The sequence below is a fragment of the Microcebus murinus genome, unplaced genomic scaffold (assembly GCF_040939455.1).
Source record: "Microcebus murinus isolate Inina unplaced genomic scaffold, M.murinus_Inina_mat1.0 scaf008_hap2_Mmur4.0, whole genome shotgun sequence".
NCBI classification, from domain to species: Eukaryota; Metazoa; Chordata; class Mammalia; order Primates; family Cheirogaleidae; genus Microcebus; species Microcebus murinus.
Window position 1 is genome coordinate 766,521 of NW_027438954.1, and position 19,721 is coordinate 786,241.

The 19,721-nt window shown below is 36.4% G+C and overlaps 1 protein-coding gene across 5 annotated transcripts in view; it reads right to left on the reverse strand.

Moving 5' to 3' along the window:
- Window positions 1-19,721, reverse strand: part of HUWE1 (HECT, UBA and WWE domain containing E3 ubiquitin protein ligase 1) — a 152,067-nt gene that overhangs the window by 55,882 nt on the left and 76,464 nt on the right. For all 5 annotated transcript variants that reach the window (XM_075999810.1, XM_075999809.1, XM_012746599.2 and 2 more), the window contains exons 24-32: window positions 19,442-19,674; window positions 14,402-14,459; window positions 13,018-13,194; window positions 10,011-10,256; window positions 8,644-8,777; window positions 8,097-8,191; window positions 6,091-6,282; window positions 1,247-1,463; window positions 474-596 (exon numbers count right to left, since the gene is read on the reverse strand). In XM_075999810.1, coding sequence (XP_075855925.1) covers window positions 474-596; window positions 1,247-1,463; window positions 6,091-6,282; window positions 8,097-8,191; window positions 8,644-8,777; window positions 10,011-10,256; window positions 13,018-13,194; window positions 14,402-14,459; window positions 19,442-19,674 — 1,475 coding nt within the window. The remainder of the gene's footprint in view (window positions 1-473; window positions 597-1,246; window positions 1,464-6,090; window positions 6,283-8,096; window positions 8,192-8,643; window positions 8,778-10,010; window positions 10,257-13,017; window positions 13,195-14,401; window positions 14,460-19,441; window positions 19,675-19,721) is intronic.

The window sequence follows — 19,721 nt, forward strand, 5'->3', positions numbered from 1 at the left end:
TATTAGCATTTTAGATTGAGGGAGAGTTTACATTTAAAAGGTCCCTAATCTCTACCTTGGTATTATTACATGTCCCTCCTCTTAGAGCTATTACTTCCAAAATGTCCAAGAATTATGGTTTTTATTTTTTTAAAGCCTTAATCTCACCTCCTCCAAACCAGTGAAACTCAGTTTAGAATCTTCTGACCAAGAAAAGTAGAAAAATTATTATATCCAGACAAATAACAACAAAAGACATATCTATTAAAAAAATGCATACTGGGTACTAGAAGCCAAATAAGCAGAAACCTTATAAACACACCTCTGGGGAAGACTAAATCTCACCCTACAAAGAAAATGGAGATACACATGACTAATTTCCAGAACATGGAAAGATACGACCAATGACTATATGTATACCACACGATAGGGTACTAAGCAGTAGAAAAGACCAAACTCCAAGAAATGCTTCTGTGAAGCAACTTGATCCTTACTCAAATAGAGCATTGTGGCCTCCAGAGCAGAGAAATTTTTGCAGCATGAGGTGGTATGGATACTTCCTCTCATCAAATAGCATTGGGGATGTGAAACCAACTGAACAGATGAAGAATGTCAGCCTGAAAAGAGGAAAAAGCAAAAATTTAACCTTCTCTGAGGCAGACACAAAAGCAATGAGAAATTCATGTAAAAGCCAAGAGTAAAATTTAACAAACTGAAGTGACTGATGGACTGACTGGAAGGCAGGTGGGTGACTAGCATGGTTATTAAAATTTCAAGGGCAAAAAAGTTCCTTCATTTAGTAAAGAATACAGGTTGAATAGCCCTAATCTGAAAATCCAAAATTTGAAATGCTCCAAAATCTGAAAGTTTTTGAGTGCTGATGTGAAGCTCAAAGGAAATGTTCACTGGAGCATTTTAGATTTTGGATTTTCAAATTATGGATGTTCAATTAGTATGTATTCTACAAATATTCCACAATTAAAAAAAATTCAAAATCCTAAACACCTCTGGTCTCGAGCATTTCAGATAACAAATACTCAACCTATATAAAGTTACTGAAATGCAGTTTTACTGCAAATGCTTTTAAAATTTCCCATGTTCTATATTAGGCACAACCAAAACAAGTACCTTACACTTTACTTTCTGGAGTAAACAAGCCACCTGTAAGTTCTTTAATTCAGTGGCTCACTCCTGTTTAAGTAGAATAGGAATATTATATTCTTTTTATTGCAACATTTTAGTCCCTGCATCTCAAATAGAACCTCACCTGAAGCGAGGAGTAGGGGTATATGGTGGAGGCTGCCAAGATAAGCCCTTTGTGAGGAGCTTAGTGAGGGCTGAGGCTGTTGATCGAGCAGCAGGTGTTGGTGCTGTAGTGGTGCTGGCAGCATGATGGCTCCTTCTCTGCCGGACAGGAGACCCCACACAAAGTTTAACAAGAAGCCCAAATAGCTCAGCAAGTGCTCGACCTAATCTGGAGGAAGCTGGAATCGAGAAGTCAGAATAAAGCTGTACAGTATTCTCAGAACGATTTCATTACAACAGACACATTACTGTTAATACATTTTTATGACTCACCACATTCCCTTACAACCCTTAGGAAACACTGAATGTCTCTATGTAGAATAATCCACCAAAAAGGAAGTTTCACAAGAAACAAAAGACTCTTTTGGGTAGGAGACAGAGAAGTATGCTGGCACTCAATATATAACAAATGTGAAAGACAAATAAGCACTCACACTGTTAGAGGAAGTATAAACAGAAACTAACTACCTCTGTAGATGTAATATGGCAATGTGCACTGATTAAGCAAATGATACAAGTAATGAATTATGAAGTCAGTTAAAATGGTTACAGAGAATTTAAAAAATGGCAAATGTTTATTTAACCACTTATACAAGAAAAGATCATATACATTATGTTGTCTGATTGCAACATGAAATAGTCTCAAAGGAATAAAAGACTGCTAGAAAAAGCATAAAATTTTTACAAGTAGCTTATTAAGAAAATAGATTATAAACATTTCAAATTTTCATATTATTAGGATGCTTTTTAATATTATGAAACAAAAAAAGCGCAGAATAAACATAAACATATGTAAAGGAAATGCATAAAAAAGGGAAAGAAAACAAGCCCAAAGATTGTATTTGGGTAGTCTCTAGATTTTCTTTAAACATTTTATGTACTTTTAAATTTCTATAATGTATATTTATTACTCTTAAAATCACAAATAAAAATGCTGCTGTAGCATTTTTTGAAATAAACATTATTTCATCATTATCCAGAGACAAGAAGGGCTAGACCTGAATCAAAGCACAATCGACCCTTGAACAATACAGGTTTTAATTACATGGGCCCATGTATATGCAAGTGTTTTCAATAAATATGTGTTAAAATTTTTTTGGAGATTTGTGACAATTTGAAAAAATTCCCAGATGAACTGTGTAGCCTAAAAATATTGAAAAAATTAAGAAAAAGTTAGGTGTGTCATGAATGCATAGAATACACGCAGATACTAACCTATATTTTATCATTTACTACCATAGAATATACACAAATATATTTTACAAAGTTAAAATTTATCAAAAACACAAACAGACCATATGTGGTGACATTCACAGTTGAGAGAAACGTATAACAAATGTAAAGATGTAGTATTAAATCATAACTGTGTACAACTGTACACAGTTGTGTACTACTGTGTTAACTGTAGTACATACTGTGTAACACTGTAAAATTTCATAGCCACCCTTATTGATAGTAGGCTTAGAGGTTGTGAGTAGCCACTTAAAACACTCCATGTCAGCAAATTGTGTATTGTAGTAAAAAGTAATCTTCTGCAGTTCTTGTGTATTTTTTGTTGTGTTTACTGCAATACTGTAAAGGCTAAACACCACCAAGACCAATACGAAGTGCCACTAGTGGTATACTAGAAGTGCTCCCAAGAAGCAGAGAAAGGTCATGACATTCTGAGAAAAAGTTAGTATGTACCCTAGATTGAGGTCTGTAGCTGTGACTACCCATCATTTTAAGATAAATGACTCTACTGTAAGAACCACTGTAATGAAGAGAGAGAGAAAAGGAAATTTGTGAAGCCAGTGCTGCAGCAGGTGAGAAAATTTTGCCCTTTTTTTTTTTGCACAAATACCTTTTAATTATATTGAAAATACAGCTTTTATGCGGGTGGAGATTTCTCAAAGCTCATATGATTTGAGAAAAAGTGAAGTCGTTATATGACAACTTAAAGCAAAAACGTGGCAAAGGATGAAAGCTGGAGAATTTAATGCCAGCAAAGGATGGTTTGATAATTTTTAGAGAGACTGATTGGCTTGAATGTCAACATAACAGGAGGATCAGCATCTGCAGTAGTTGAGATCCCAGATGCTATTAAGAAATCATTGAAGAGAAAGGATACCTGCCTCAACAGGGTTTTAAATACAGAGGAAAGTGCTCTATTCTGGAAAAAAGAAAAGGACACAAAGGACATTTATTAGTGAGAAAAAGTGACCACCAGAATTTAAGGCAGGAAGGGATAGGCTCAATGTTTTGTATAATGCAGTCAGGCTTATGATCAGAGGTGCCCTTATCTAAAAAGCTGCCAACCCTGGAGCCTTGAAGGGAAAAGATAAATACCAGCTGCTAGTCTTTTGGTTGTATAAGAAGAGCTGGACGAGAACACTTTTATTGGACTGGTTCCATTGATGCTCTGTCCCTGAATTTAGAAACTATCTTGTCAGTAAGGGACTGCCTTTTATAGTTCTTTTCATATTAGATAATGCCCCTGACTACCCACAACCCCCAGGAGTTGAACATTGAAGGTGTCAAAGTGGTCTATGTTGACAAAGACAACATCTCTAATTGAGCCTCTAGATCGGGGGTTATAAGGACTTTTAAGGTTATTATACACAGTACTTACTCTATGGAAAGGATTGTCAAGGGTATGGAAGAGAACCTTGATATAGAGATTATGAAAATCTTGAAGGATCACACCACCGAAGATGCCTTCGTTGTTACAGAAAAAGCCATTAAAGAGAAATAATAAATTCCTGGAGAAAACTGTGTCCAAGATATTGCACAAAACTTCACAGGATTTACAACAGAGCCAATCAAGGAAATCACAAAAGAGATTGTGAATATGGCAAAGAAGGTGGGAGGTGAAGGGTTTCAAGACAGGGATCTTGGAGAAATTCAGGACACCACACCACACGAATTAACAGAAGATAACTTGACAGAGGCAAGTGCTTCTAAATCAGTGCTAGATGATGAGGAAGAACACTTAAGATGAAGAAGCAGTGACAGAAAACAAATTAACATTAGATCATCTGGCAGAAGGGTCCTGATTATTCAAGATGGCTTTTGACTTCTTTAAAGACACAGACCCTTCTATGATATAGGCCCCGAAACTAAAGCAAACGGTGGAAGAAGCATTGGTATCGTATAGAAACATTTTTAGGGAAATGAAAACGGCAAATGTCAGAGAGAAATTATAATGTATTTCTATAAAGTTACTCTGAGTGTGCATACCACTTCTGCCTTCCCTTTCATCTCATCTACCTCTTCAGCCTCTGCTACCTGAAACAACAGGACCTTCGTCTTCTTCAGCCTACTCAACTTGAAGATGAAGACTTTTATGAAGATTCATTTCTACTTAATAAATAGTAAATATATTTTCTTTCTTATGATTTTCTTAATAACATTTTCTTTTCTCTAGCTTACTTTAATGTAAGAAAACAGTATTAGTACATACAACACATAAAATATGTGTTAATTGACTGTTTATGTTATCAGTAGAGCTTCCAGTCAACAGGTAGGCTATTAGTAGCTAAGTTTCAGAGTAGTCCAAAGTTATATGTGGATTTGAGTGTGCCCGCATGCAGACTGGGGATGGGGTGTTGGTGCCTCTAATCCCAAAGCTGTTCAAGGGTCAACTGCATGTCTTGTCAGGATGTATAAACACATATGAACCCACTGTGTAAAAATGACTTTGCTTGAGCTGGCATCATATATGCTGCTCAAACTTAGTAAGAAGCTCGCGAACAGACAGCAAAGTGGCTCAAATATAGTCCACAGACAAGAGGAAAACAAAATGCTAGTAACCACAAATAAACAGACATCAAATGCATGGACTGGGCCCACACAGAAATCCCTGAATGCTCCAAGGTCAAAGAGGTGTAACAAAGCAAGGAGAGATAAACATGAACATCTTCTTAGACAGACATTTTTACTTCAATTTGGGGTGTTAGTAGTCTTTCAAATTAAAACAAATGAAGAAGTAAACAAATTAAGAGTAAAATGTAAAATTCATGGGAATTTAAGATAACAAAAGGAAACAACAAAGGCTATTTTCTGTTTGTTTTTGAGTAGGGCCCAAGATTCCAAGGAACTTTCTTCACTTTCCTCTATATTAAGGTGTTTGAAAATGGCGACTATTGAGAAACATACAAAATAGGTTCCCCAAACATTAAAATTACAATAAAGGGCAAAAGATGGCAACAGATCAGTGCGCGTCTTTAATGTACTTGTGTAGCCTGCCAATATAGTTTCCACAGAGCTGCCAGACTGACTTTAATAAAACACCAGACTATCATTTACTAGCTTATGTTTAAGGGACAGAAAAAGGAAGAGGAGACTGGGTGGGGTAGCCTGTTAACAGGAAATCAGGATAGCTTAATAACACAAAACCCAAGGGAAGAGTATTTATAGAAGGAGATGATGGGTCAACTATCATGCTGCAAACAAGTAAGAAGGGAACTGGAAAGTATTCAGTGGACTTAGCAACAAGGAGGTTATAGGTACCTTGGTGAGACATTTCACTGGGATGGTAGGAGCAGAAGCTATCTGCAATAGTTGAAGAATGAGGAGGAGGAAGGAATGAAAGAAGGGAGGGCAGACATGGCTCTCAAGAAGGGATTCTCTCATCTCTATATCCTTAACAGCTAGTACAGAGCCTGTCACATAGTAGGCACTCAACAAAGTATACCTGAAAATGAGTCACAAACGTTTTAAACTTCCTTAAACAAAAACAACACAGCCTTTTCAACATAATCTGTTTGAGGAACGATTAAGGCTTTGAAAGCCAGAAAAATGAGTAGAAAGAAGAGAATCACTCACCTGACAACAAAGGCTTGATTTGCTTGATTCTGGCAGCCATGGCTGGTGTGATTTTAGATTTGCCTTTAGAGTCTGAAGCAGTAGGTTCATCTGTTTCCATGGGAGCCAATGTGTCACCATCTAGGCCAATGCCTTCCAATAAGCCCTGGGTAGAAGCATCCATACTTCCAGCTGTTCCATCCTGTTCCCCATCTGCAGACATTAAGAGGGGAGCAATAAGACCACGCAGAGTCAGAACTTACCTGGTTCCTTGTTCTGAAGAATCCCAAGAAAGAGCTATGGTGTTTGTTACTCTTTAAAATTCCCATGACTTCCTAAATTTGAAAAAAAGAAAAAAAAAAAAACAAACACAACCAAAATACTATACTGATATGCACCTCTGTTTGGAGTTCTACTAAGTAGCTAAAGCTAACATCTTCAAATGAGAATATACGAATAGTTTTAACCCACGGCTATTTTGGAAGACTGTTGTAGGCACAGCACAGCCCAGGAGGTACCATTCACATAGACTATAGTGTACATGGTGTCTGATGCTGTCAATGTGGCTGCCCTGTTAGAATGTTATAGTTTGTGAATAAACTTAAATTGGATATCATAGATTACCACTGGAGAATTCTATTTCCTAGCATTTAAGAATTCTGTATATTAATGTGAGATGTCTTTTTTGGGGGGGTTGCTCTTAGAGCTAAGAATCAGCTTTATGTAAACTTTATAAAACAAGTCACCAAGTTTTCTTCTTACTGTTCTGAAAAAATTATGTAGAAACTTAGTCACCCTTGCTAAATGTATTAAAGAAATTGCTGGAAAAAATATAGGAGAGGCAATTCTTTGACAGTTAATCTAATTTCACTCTCAGCTTCTAGTAAATTATTTTACTCTTACCTTAGTTAAAATTGGTATATTTTGACTAACTTTGAGATTCTCATTTTGTCACAGGTTTGTGTGTAGTTTAATGATTCTATCCTATTCCCTATAATAACCAGCTGTTGTAGTCCTCATTTGTTGGTTCATAAGCTATGTCTGCTTTCTTTATTCCTTAGAAATTTCCCTCTGCTTAGTAATTCCAGTCCAAGTTTTAAGCATATCTGATATATTTTTATACCAAGAATTACCTTCCTTATTTTCTTAGTAGTTTATCAATTTTTATTTCCTCCTTGACATAGAACACAGGAGAAAATACTTTCTTGAAAGCTGCTTTTATTAATTTTAGGTTTGTTGCATTAGGGTCAGAAGATTGTGTATGATTTTTGCTTATTATAATTTGGAATTTTTATTGTGAGATAAAAGAAGCTTCCTAAAGCAGCACTGCCAATGTGAGCCACATAAATAATTTTTACTTTTCCAGTAGCCACATTAAAAAGTAAAAAGATCAGAATGAGAGACAGTAGCTGAAAAAGTAAAAAGAAACAGGTGAAATTTTAAACACTGTATCATTTAAGACAACATAATCAAAATTATTTCAGTGTGTAGTCAACATAAAAATTGAGATTTTACATCAGAAAGTAAAATCCTACTGTATCTTTTGATATAGTGATCTAGGAATCAATTTTACATTTGCAGAAAACTATACAAAAGATGTTGATTTTTAAAAATAGTACATTAGCAAACAGGGAATGGTTAATTCATGTACCATTGCATGGTATGTAAGTGAAAAAAGAGACCTATGAAATGTTTTATCTAAGACAATCACAAATACCCTCTGAGAAAAAAAGATTATGCAGACACTTCCAAAATGGTTATTTTGGTGGTGGTGGAGGTGGCAGAAATATATGGGTGATTCTTCTTTCTACTATATTTTCTAATTTTTTTATCATCATGTGTATGTTTTTATGGAGAAAATGACTAAAAATAGTTTAATTTTAATAATAAAAAGGAATTGCAGTGAGAGGATTTAAATGGCGGACTATGGATGACAGAAGCAACTAAAATTTCACAATAAACCTATAAAGACAAAGGAACAGAATTTAAGAGAATTAATGACTAGGATTTTAGTTTCTTGGAGTTACCTGATCTTTTTCCGCCCTGGGTCGTACCTGCCTTCTCATCCTTTGGAACCAGTTTCTGCATATCTGCCTGGCCAAATTCACACCCAGATGGTAGGCTGTAACAATAGAAATAGTGAGGGTGGGAGGGGGAGATGACAAACAAAACACTGATAGTTCACCTCTTATATTGTGCATGGTCTCTAACTTGCTTGGCTGACACTATTCCTCCTAAAGGTTAACCTGAATAGAATAAAACACCTGCAATTCCTGAGGTAGCACCCCACAAGGTTTCTAACTCAGTTTTAAAATATCTGGCTAACAGTAGGACCACATTTTAAACACTGACCATGCCAACCAACACAGCATAACTGATATCAAAATAAAAAAATGCATAAGATACTACAATTTGCCAGTAAGTCCCTAGACTGGTTAAGTGGGAAGGACAAGGAAGCCTCTGAATTCTTCACTATATCCTCCCATCCCCTACCAAAACAATCCAGATTCATTGAGCTTAGTTTATCTGTCAGAAAAGCCAACAGAGTAATAAAAGAGATGACCATTTTCTTACCTGTTCGGGGTACACAGAGAGAGGAGGACAGTGCTCTCCCACACCAGGGAACAATATAACTGGCTCAGCTTGCTCAGAACACTCAGACCCAACTGAGAGCCCCACTGGTTTACGGAGATGGAACGGATTTCACTCTGGGACCAAAGCAGAAAGAATTTCACCTTTAGGATGTTCTCTGAATAATTATATTCAAAATCAACTTTCAGCTGTTTTATAAGAATAAGGGATTCTATTTTTCTTATATTGCTATTCTCAGAGTTGTCTACTTCATCAAAATTTCCACATTTAAGACCCCAGTTCCACGAGGTATCCTCTTACAATATTTACATACTGTCTCTAACATCCCTTCTCATTTCTTCTGATTGCTTTTTTTAAAGTGAAAGATAAATATCACAGGCAACCTTTTCTGAATTAAAGAAACAGTTTTATAGATTCATTAACTACTTTTAAATTTTTCCTTGGTAGTGGAGGGCTTTATTTTTCTCCAATTTCTTTACTTCAATAAATACTTGGATTTATTTAATTCCTTGAATATTTCATTTTCATTTTTCATTTAACAAAGAAAAGGTTAAGTCATAAAAATAAACCCCTAACCCCTAAACTTTTGTTATATATTTTTCTAAATAGTTTATAAATGTGCTTTTTGATTTCTAATTTGATTGATCCACAGGTGGCAGAGAATACACTTCTGCTCAATAGCATAAAGCAGGGTTGTTGAGCTGTTATACCATTAATCTTTAGAATCAATTACCTGCACAACAAAGGTAGTAAAACTGTGAGCACATACAGAAAAATACCTTATCTGGAACTAGAGATTATGGACTGCAGGCATAGGTTCGATACATGGGAAATATTTAGTAATCTGTTTATCACTACAGATTTAAATGTTCTATGCTGAAATGTTCTACACCTTCCTATAACCAGGCTATATGCATTTGTACAAAGAATAGAAAGTAATAAGGTCAGATGAGTACCTGATAGAGGTTTGCCTGTTAAAAAAGGGTGACCATGTATCCCAGTTGGCCTATACAGATGGTACAGATCAATTAATGCCTGGTAATTATTTATAATAACCTCTTTCACTCTCCTAAAGTTCCAGCTCAAAAAAAAAGTTCCAGCTCACGTGATAAATTACATGGTCATCCAACTTCTAATAGAAAAAAATCTAAGGGAGAGTGAAAGTACATAGCAACGTGGAGGCATAAACCTAAATCACCCACCAAAAAGGTAAACACTGAAAAAAATCTCATGCTAAATCTGTTATTTCAGCTGCTACCCCAGGCAGATCTGCTTCAGCATGGTAACCTGCCAAGTATAGCCCCAGGTATTTTATTGGCTTTAAACCAATATGTTCACATTATTTTTACCTGTCCAACTCTGCAGGTATGAACAAACATCATGATGTAGGCATGGGCAGCAGTGAGTGCATGCAGCAGAGGTGTGGCCTGAGCTGAAAGAGTAGCATCAGCAACATTGCCAGCGCAAGCCAGTTCTCGCAACAACACTGAGCCCCCAGGGGATTCGATAGGGCGATGTAAAGGCTCCAAGGAGGAGAGGATGGAGTCCAACTGAAGGAGACCCTCCTGAAGGACTTTAGGTTCATGTGATAGTGTCTGAAACAAGAAGAATAATTAAAGTATTAATATATAATCAACTCCACATGCATCATGTCTATAATAGTCACAATGGAAGTGAGTCACAATGGAAGTGACTATTAAATGAAGTCTCTCAAATTTCAGATATGCTCATGGTCTTTCACCTGGTATATGGCAGAGCTGAAATATGAATCAAGGTACGACATACCGCAAACATCTCTTTCTAGAGCAACACACTACTTTCAAACTTGGTGAGTCAATCATACTTATGATGGCCAAACTGGAATATTGCTTTAGCAAAGACTATATACTATAATATTAATTCCAAATTGTGCTCATAGGGAGCAATGTTAGGCAATGTTCCAAAGCATGGAAATGAATCACTATTATAATGTTCTTTTTTACCTACAAGAAGAGAGATGTTTCTGGGGATAGGTATCAGCTAGGCACTTTCTTTGCTTTATTAGACAACCCCCAAATTATGTGACCCTTGTGATTGCCAGTCTGGAGAAAAATCTAACAGTAAAATACCATCACTTGCCATGCAAAAATAGGAGAAATTATGTATGTGCCTTCCTATGGCTTTAAATAAATCTATCCTTGCATAGTATCTTAGATGTAGGATAAAGATGATCAGTCCTTTCCCCTTTCTCTCTTGTGAAGAGTACTCATTTCAATATTTGCAAAGAGTAAATCAAAATAAAACATAAAATGAAGTTATGTCACAATTATGGATCTTTCCAAGTATGTAAGTGACTAGATTTCTGATTTTTAGCAGAAATTACTATCACTGTACAAACCCAGCTAATAAAGGAGTTTCACAGATTTTACGTAATCACCATCAACATCCTAATGGCATTCCCCCCGCCCTGAAATAGGAAAATTCCTCCTAAAATTCATATGGAATCTCAAGGGACCCCAAGTAAGCCAAAATAATCTTATAAAAAATTTGGACATCTCACACTTCTTGATTTCTAACCTTCTTACAAAGTTACAGTGATCAAAACTGCAATACTAGAGTAAACACAGACATAAAAGACTAATGGAATAAAGCACCCAGAAATAAGGGTCTACATGGACCTTACCTTACACCATATAGAAAACTAATTCAAAATGGATCAAAGACCTAAACGTAAGAGCTGAACTACAAAACTCCTAGAAGAAACCACAGGGGGAAAGCTGCGTGACACTGGATTTGGCAATGACTTCTTGGATATGATACCAAACGCATGGGCACCAGAGCCAATAAAGATAAACTGGACTTCATCAAAATTAAAAACTGTTGTGTGTCAAAGAATAACATCAATGTGAAAGGCAACTCATGGAATGGGGAAAATATCTGCAAATCACGTATCTGATAAAGAATTAATATCCAGAATTCAGAAAGAAGGCCTACAAGTTAACAACAACAGAACAGTCTGATTAAAAAAGAGCAAAGAACTTGAACAGACATTTTCCCAAAGATATATATTTAATATATGGCCAACAAGGACATGAAAAGATGATCAAGGCTCACTAATCACTAGGGAAATGCAAGTCAAAACCAAAATGAGATACCACTTCATAACCCAACAGGATGGTTATTGTAAAAAAAAAAAATAGAAATTAAGTGTTGGTAAGGATGTGGAGAACTAGAATCCTTGAGCGTTGTGGGTGGGAATATAAAATGGTAGAGCTGCTGTGGGAGTATAGAGGTTCCTAAAAAAAAAAAACAAAAACAAAAAAAAACAAAAAAACAAACAGAATTAGCATATAATCTAATTATTCCATTTCTGGTGATACACCCAAAAGAATTCAAAGTAGGGTCTTGAATAGATATTTGTAACTAATATTCATATGGCAGCATTATTCGCAATAGCCAAAAGGTAGAAGCAACCCAAGTGTGTACATTGACAGATGTACATTAAAGAAAATGTAGTATATACATATAAGGAAATATTCGGCTTTAAACATGAAGGAAATTCTGACATATGCCATAAAATGGATGATCCTTGAGGACATTATGCTAAGTGAAATAAGCCAGTCCCCCAAAGACAAATACTGATATGACCCCACCTATATGAGGTACCTAGAGTAGTCAAATTTAGAGACAAAAAGTAGAATGGTAGTTGCCAAGGGCTGTGGGGAAGGGGAGGATGAAGAGCATTTGTTTAATGGGTAGAGTTTCAGTTTTGCAAGATGGAAAGAGTTCTGGAGACTGGTGGCACAACAATGTGAATACACTTAACACTACTGAACTGTACACTTCAAAATTGTTAAGATGGTAAATTTCATGTTCTATGTAGTTTACCACTATGAAAAAATAAAACAAATAAAGGAACTTCATTTCTGGCAAAATTTGAGCAATGAACTGTAAGTCAATTATGCTCAAAATACATGACTATCAAAGAAAGAAAGTAAAAAAAAAAAAAATACATGACTACCAAACTTGAAAAAGGGAAAACTTATAAGGCTAAACACACCAGAATGTGATAAAAATCATCCATAACAAAGGATAACACACTAATAAAACCCAGCTACAAAGGATACACTTTACCCTCCAATAAATTCAAACATGTTAGAACTACACACCAAACTCTAGAACAAAGAAAAAAATACTTTGACTTTTCAATGAGAAATAACACAGCATACTATATATTCGTCATGAAATTCACTTATAGAACACAAATTTATTCATTATTTTTTAGTTGAAGGGAGACCACAGTAAAAACATATATACAGAAGTATTGCAAATTTATTTCTAAAAAGAAATGAAAATATTTGGCCAGATGCTTCTTACCAATATGGATTTGCAGACACCTGCAACAGCCTGACAGGCAGCAGATGTGGGAAAGTCAATGGGCAGATTGGGAAGACCCAAAATGGTAACCAAAGGCAAGAGTCCTTTCTGATTCACAAATTCCTGGCAGTGGTCATCTGTTGTATTGTTGCTCAGAATAGATTCCACAAATTTCATCTAGGTAATAAAAATTTTTTAAAAGTTAGATCACGATACTTGGAACTAAAAGGCCAGCTTGGAGTAAGAACAGGGGTAGCCTTATAGTCGTGAAATCAGTATTTTGTACAATACTAAAACCTCAGGTACACAGGGCTGGATGTATGATATGAACCCTAAAACATCCAAGAAGAATCAGATAATTTGAGATAACAGAGAAGTTAAGTGACATGCTTAGGGGCAACACTATGAATTAGTGGAAGAATCAGGTCTAATCTTTTAATTAGCTAACTTAGTGCTCCTTGAAAGATAATATTCCACCTTTCCCCTGAAGGCAAATATCATGGATAATTTTCTGCAAATGTGCTTATAAATTCAAATGAAACTTGGAACTCAAGATAAGTTTGTTTGTTCCCCCCAAAAAGCAGTTTTTAAAGAGTAACAAAGTAAAATGTGGGCAACATATACATAGGCACAAGAGAAACCATCTCTGGAAGTCTTGAGAGTGCTTAATAGACTAGAACAAATGTTTAGAGGGTTTTCCCTTAATGGTAAACAGTTCTGGGAAAATTTAAATTCTTTACTTTTTCCTGTGAGATCCTCAGAAAGTTAAAAGGTCACACTGCTTAAAAAAAAAAAAAAAAAAAACAAAAGAAGAGAGAAGGAGAGAGAGAAGTTAATGGGGAAAAAGGGGAAGTAATGGGAAAAAATGTATGTTTAGATATTCGGAAAACATAATACAAGTTGAATATTCCTTATCCAAAATGTCTGGAGACCAGAAGTGTTTTGGATTTTTTCAGGTTTTGGAATATTTGCAATTACAGTATAGGTTAAACATTCCAAATCTGAAAATCTGAAATGCTCCGCTGAGCATTTCTATTGAGTGTCATGTCAGCACTCAAAAAGTTTCAGATTTTGGAGCATTTCAGATTTAGGGTGCTCAAACTATACTAGACGGGTATAACAAAGCCCACTCTGTTTGGATTCCGATGGGGAATGGTAATAAATGAACAGAAAACTGGGACTAAAAAGGAGGGGGGAGCATGGTGACTAATCTTTGGCAAACCAGTGTAACAGAACAAAAACATAAGGTTTGCGTATCTTTCCCCTTCATATTTTAAGGGTTACAGTGAAAATACATATGGAAATTACTGGACTCTTTGATAAACCCACATATTTTCCAGAAAAGCACACACCTTTACTCAGTTTGCCCTATGATGAATCTTACCACATTAAGGATGTAATCCATGAGGGGAATAGGAATACGTTCCTCTGTACCAACAACCCTGTTAAGGGAGAAAAGAGTGAGTTACCCAAAAATTCATAATACCAGTGCAAGAGAACAAAGTGAGGAAAGGGACACAGTATGAAATTCGAGGCCTTTTACTAACTTAGGCTCCATAGTCTTTAGTATATGAGTCTTTAGACTCACACACCACAGTGGGGGGAAAACAGAGCAGGATTCAGAGTATAAAGGGAAACTCAAGTCTTTAAAAACTCAGCATTTGTATCTATCACAAAAGAAATTATCCTATCTTGGACAAGCTACTGTTGGAGGAATGAATATATTAAAAATAAGTTCCACTAAAAGATTACTGAAACATTTGCGTAAAGAAAGGGGCTAGACAAACACATTAACATATTACCATGTTCTTGCATCAGGTTTAAAGTTATAAAAAATAGGAAATGGAATTTAATTTTGTTCAAAAATCCATACTTAGATAAAGCCAACACTCAAGGCTTCCTCTCCTAACAGTCTACTTATAGCATGATAGTTACTGATCAAGTCTTCTGCCTTTTCAGTTGCTTCAATGCTGCATTGCAGATGAGAAGGCTGCAAAATGCCATAGTTGCAAAAAAATGTGGCTCAGTGCTCAATGGCTACATCGTGACTTTTGCAACAAAGCACAGAGGGGGAAAAAAACCTCACACAGTACACTGAAACAAAACAAAATGTATCTCTAAGATAAATCCCAGGAAACAACAAATCTTTAGAAAATGGAACAGTTTGGACACAGGCCCTTGAAACAGATTTGGGAAGAGGGAATATGGGAAGGGGCAGAGATAGAAGTGAGAGGTAGGGGAAGAGAAGGCAAGAAAGTTGGCAAGAAGCTAACAGTTCTCATCTCTGAGCAAGACAAAATGTGAATAAAGATTTGCCAGGCACAAGAATGTTTGGCAGTAAAACCTAGAACAGACAGAGTAGAGAGGCATCATGAATGGCTTCAGTGATAAAAAAATATCCAGAGGTAGGGTTTGGATAGGATGTTGTGAACATCCTTAATGAAAAAGTGGGTAACAACTTTGGAAGTAGACCTATAAGCCAAGATTAAAATGATTCCATGAGAAGACCACAAACCTTTCCTTGACTATAAAGTTCTTCCTCAGAACCACTGCTGCATTCCCTGTTACTTATACCAATTATGCATCCCAGCTTGGCCTCACCTCCTTGAGAAGAACCTAGAAATCCAGCTCTACAGCTAAGGAGCACAGGGTGTAGCTCCAGCCCAGTGAGACACCTGTTCCTTTGCAGAAATGGTAAAAAGCCTATGCAGTATAATAAAATGGGACCTAGATGCTTCCTTTATTTGCTAGATGGAAATTGGGGAGAGTAACAGGAAAGAAAACTAACACTGGTTCTTAATACAACTCCAGGAATAAATCTGTTCAGTAACCAATTTTCTCCCTATTCTTCTCTTTGGCTTCCAGGCCCAAGAAGTCATATATAGGAATACTAAAAATGATCAATTCTTTCCAACAGAACTCCACCCATGAACTGGTTTCAAGAAAAGGCATTCTAATCTTAATCTTATTTGAAACTCTGGCCCATGGCATCTTTGAAACAATAAAAGACTACACTCCCATGATGAATGAAATAATTTACCATAACTGTCCAATTAAAAACTTCCTGTTTTTCTCCCTTCCCCCAAATACATACACATTCCCAAACTTAATTTTACTCTGGTTAATTTTACCTGTGTATTTATGGTGGGGGAACCCCTAATCAGACATAAAGGAAGAGTCTAATTTTGCATCATAGTACATACAGTGTATCCCAGGGTTATTTTTGATGGGGGTGGGGTGGGGCAGGAAAGTCAGGTGTTTCTTCCAGTTCTTGAGGAGATACCAACTTTGGCAAAGGAACCCTCTTGGTGGGCCACATTTCAGAGAACAACTGATTCTCTGCACTCATTGCCTTTAAAACCCAGACAATTGCTATTCAAGTTCTAAAGACCACATGGACTTATGTAACCCATTTCTTTTAAGTTGAGCAGAAAGCTAGGGACACTAAATGCAATCAACCACAAAATCAACCATGATGCCAACTACAAATCCTGGTTACTCACTGGCAAATATATTCATTCCCAACAATATCAGATTTTATGGGTTCAAACAATTTAGAAGGCAGAAGAAAGAAGCCAAAAGTATTTATGACAAATGTTTATGAATGTATTAATAGAATGGTATACCTCATGTATTTGGAGTAAACTACAGTGCATAAATTTCCTTATTCCAAACCTCCAGCATAAAACCATGTATCTCAAGATCGTATACAAACACCATTTTCAAATACTAGCTGCTGGTTTTGGAAAAAGTAAGGGAAAAGAGCACTGTCTGAGCCTGGAATCAACAGGAGAATGGATAAATGCTGTACAATATTCGTATAACAGTACACAGCAATGAAAAGTAACACGCTACTGATAGATGCAACATGGAAGAATCTCCAAAACACAACGAGCAAAGAAGCCAGATATAAGAAAGTACATACATCTGATATGATATATATATAAGACTCCATTTATATGATCATTCTATTTATACATGTTCTTGAATAAGCACAATTATTCTATGTTGATATAAATAAGATCAGTAGCTACTTCATTTTGGGGTGAAGAAATTGGAAACTCAAACTCTGCAGTTTACTATATGGACTCTTACCTCAATGTATATTGATAAAAAAATTAATCTTCTCTGTGTATGTAAGGCTTTGGAAAACAGATGACGGTATAGGAAACAAATTTGTCTGGGAGTCCCAGTGAAGAATTTTGGATTTGGGGTAGGTGACACACATTCCAAATCTTTCCAAGCCTCTTCCCCATACTGGCAGAAAGTATACAACAACACCCCTATAACAACTGCCTGGGACAAGATTAAAGACACTTCTCTTTTAACATATTGTGGCTTTCAAAATGAACCTAAGTTGAGACATTCTTCTGCTTTTTCCTCCAGCCCACTTAGTGACCCAATCTAGGATTCTGAAGAATGCTGAGGTGAAGAAGTATATATGTGTCCATATCTGCGAAACTCTTGGATGTGTTACGTGAACAAGGTCATGATGAATACCCGTGTAAGATCCTTTGCATCTTATAAGCTATATCAGGTTTTGAACTCCTGGCCTTAAGCGATCCTCCCATGTTAGCCTCCCAAACTGCTGGGATTACAGAAGTAAATCACCCGTGGCTGGTTACCTCTGAATATCATTAAATGTAGAGTATTATTAATGCTATTGCTCTATATTTCTACTTTTTCTTCATTCTCAATTCATGTTTTATTAGGCCCAGCTCTCTGGCATTTAAGACTTAGGGAATCCTTAAGCTAATGTTCTTTATGCATTCCATTAAATAAACACTAACTAATTACCTACTATATACAAAGTTTTGGGATACATTACTAAATGAGCAAATGTCCCTGTCCTTCAGGAGGTTATGGATTTGTGAGGGAAACCATAAGCATATACGAATAATTTTAACAAAACTTTCTGGAGAACACTTGACTTCTCGATAGGAAGTAAATGGAAAAGCTCCTTTAAGAATGAGACATTTTAGCTGGCCTTGCAGAAAAGAAGATAAGATGATGTGGGAATGGAGATAACTGTGGATAGAACATAGTGATACATGATATCCCAAGAAAGGCATGGAGAGCAAAGAAATGAGGGCAGTGGAGAAAATGTTTCTACTGTGACAGCTTGATATCTGCGTGTGTTAGATATCTCAGGTAGAGAAGCTATATGGAGATAGATATACACAGCTTGACTTAAAACCACCGCCACCACCAACGCCCATGTTTTAAAAATCTTTTCCTTATCTGTAGCCAGGATAAGGAACCCCACTCAACAGAGTCACTGACAATCAAGGGTGTGGCAAAGGAAGCACCAAGACTCTGACTCCTTTGCAAAAAATTCCTTGTTGTTTTCCACGGTGTCTACCTCCTCTTCCAGAAAGAGAATATTTTAAAGAAAACAGAAGATGTTGGTAGAATGAAGGTAGGTTTGCCTTCTCAGACAGAGTAAGATATCTGCTTAACAAAGTAATACACGTAGTAGATAATGCCTCTCTTCTGATACCCACAGGCTCACTACTATCTAGAGTTCCAAGAGGAAATATCAGTTTTGGATTCCAGGCCTTTGCCCCTGCTGTCTATTCCACCCTAATATTCTCTTAAGTCCCAAGCCATCCTTCAGGACCAGCTCAAATCCATTCATATCCTAAGATGCCCATGCTTTTCTCAGAACTATTTATTTACACTCCAGAAGAACACTTATTAAGTGACTGAATATATGACTGTCCAGAAGGCTCAGTCCCACTTCCAGCATGAAAGTCATTTAAAGTTATAGCTAGAGTTACAGTTCATCCCGTGTGTGAATATCATAAGTCAAAGAGCCTCACGAACTATCTACTACCAGTCAGTAGCCTTTAAGCAATCTGCTCACTCCCAATCCAGGTTATCAATTCATATGTAAAACAAACCTTACATAAATACAAATGAGAAGGAAAATCTACTATGCCAGGTTACAGTCATATAGTACATTCCGAAACCTTCTAATTTATCTGGAATGAAAAGATAGTAGCCAAATAATGAAAACAAAAACCAATCAGCAACAATGAATCCCTGCACCTCTTAAGGACTTCTTAGGAAATAGGCTTCAAAAGTGTAATGTGTTTCATATGTGTGTCTGAAACAGTCAAGCAGTCAGTGATGTGAAATATCAAATCAACAATGGGAAAATAACTTGATGAATTATGATTCAATTTCATCAATATCTTTTAAGAAAGGTAGCTTCTTAAGACAACCAATACAATTAAATGCCAAAGCACAAATGATACATACGGGTCAAAGTAAAGAAAAACTATATACTTTTAGGGTCAGAAAGAGCCTTAAAATGATCTAATACAACTCACTTGTCAGAGATGAAAGTGACACTAAGACTTAGAGAGGTAGTAACATGCCCAAGATTACAAAGCTAGAGAACCTGTTCATAAACACTCACTGCTGATTAGGCTCGGTTTCACTCTGCTGGGTAGAATTAAAGCTCTGCTGGGTAGAATTAAAGCTCTGCATGGCCTGTACTTCCTCTTCCTCCTCATCCTCACTAGAGGCTTCTTCTGCTGCATGGTTAGATCTTGGAGGAGGAGCAGTGGCAGTGCCATCTGCTTTCTGGATTGATGGCTTCTGACAGATGTATTTAGGGTCTCTTCCAAGATTACAGATTTCTTCAAGTAACTGAAAGGCACAGGAAATAAGATTACTTACATAAATAAGGAATGGAG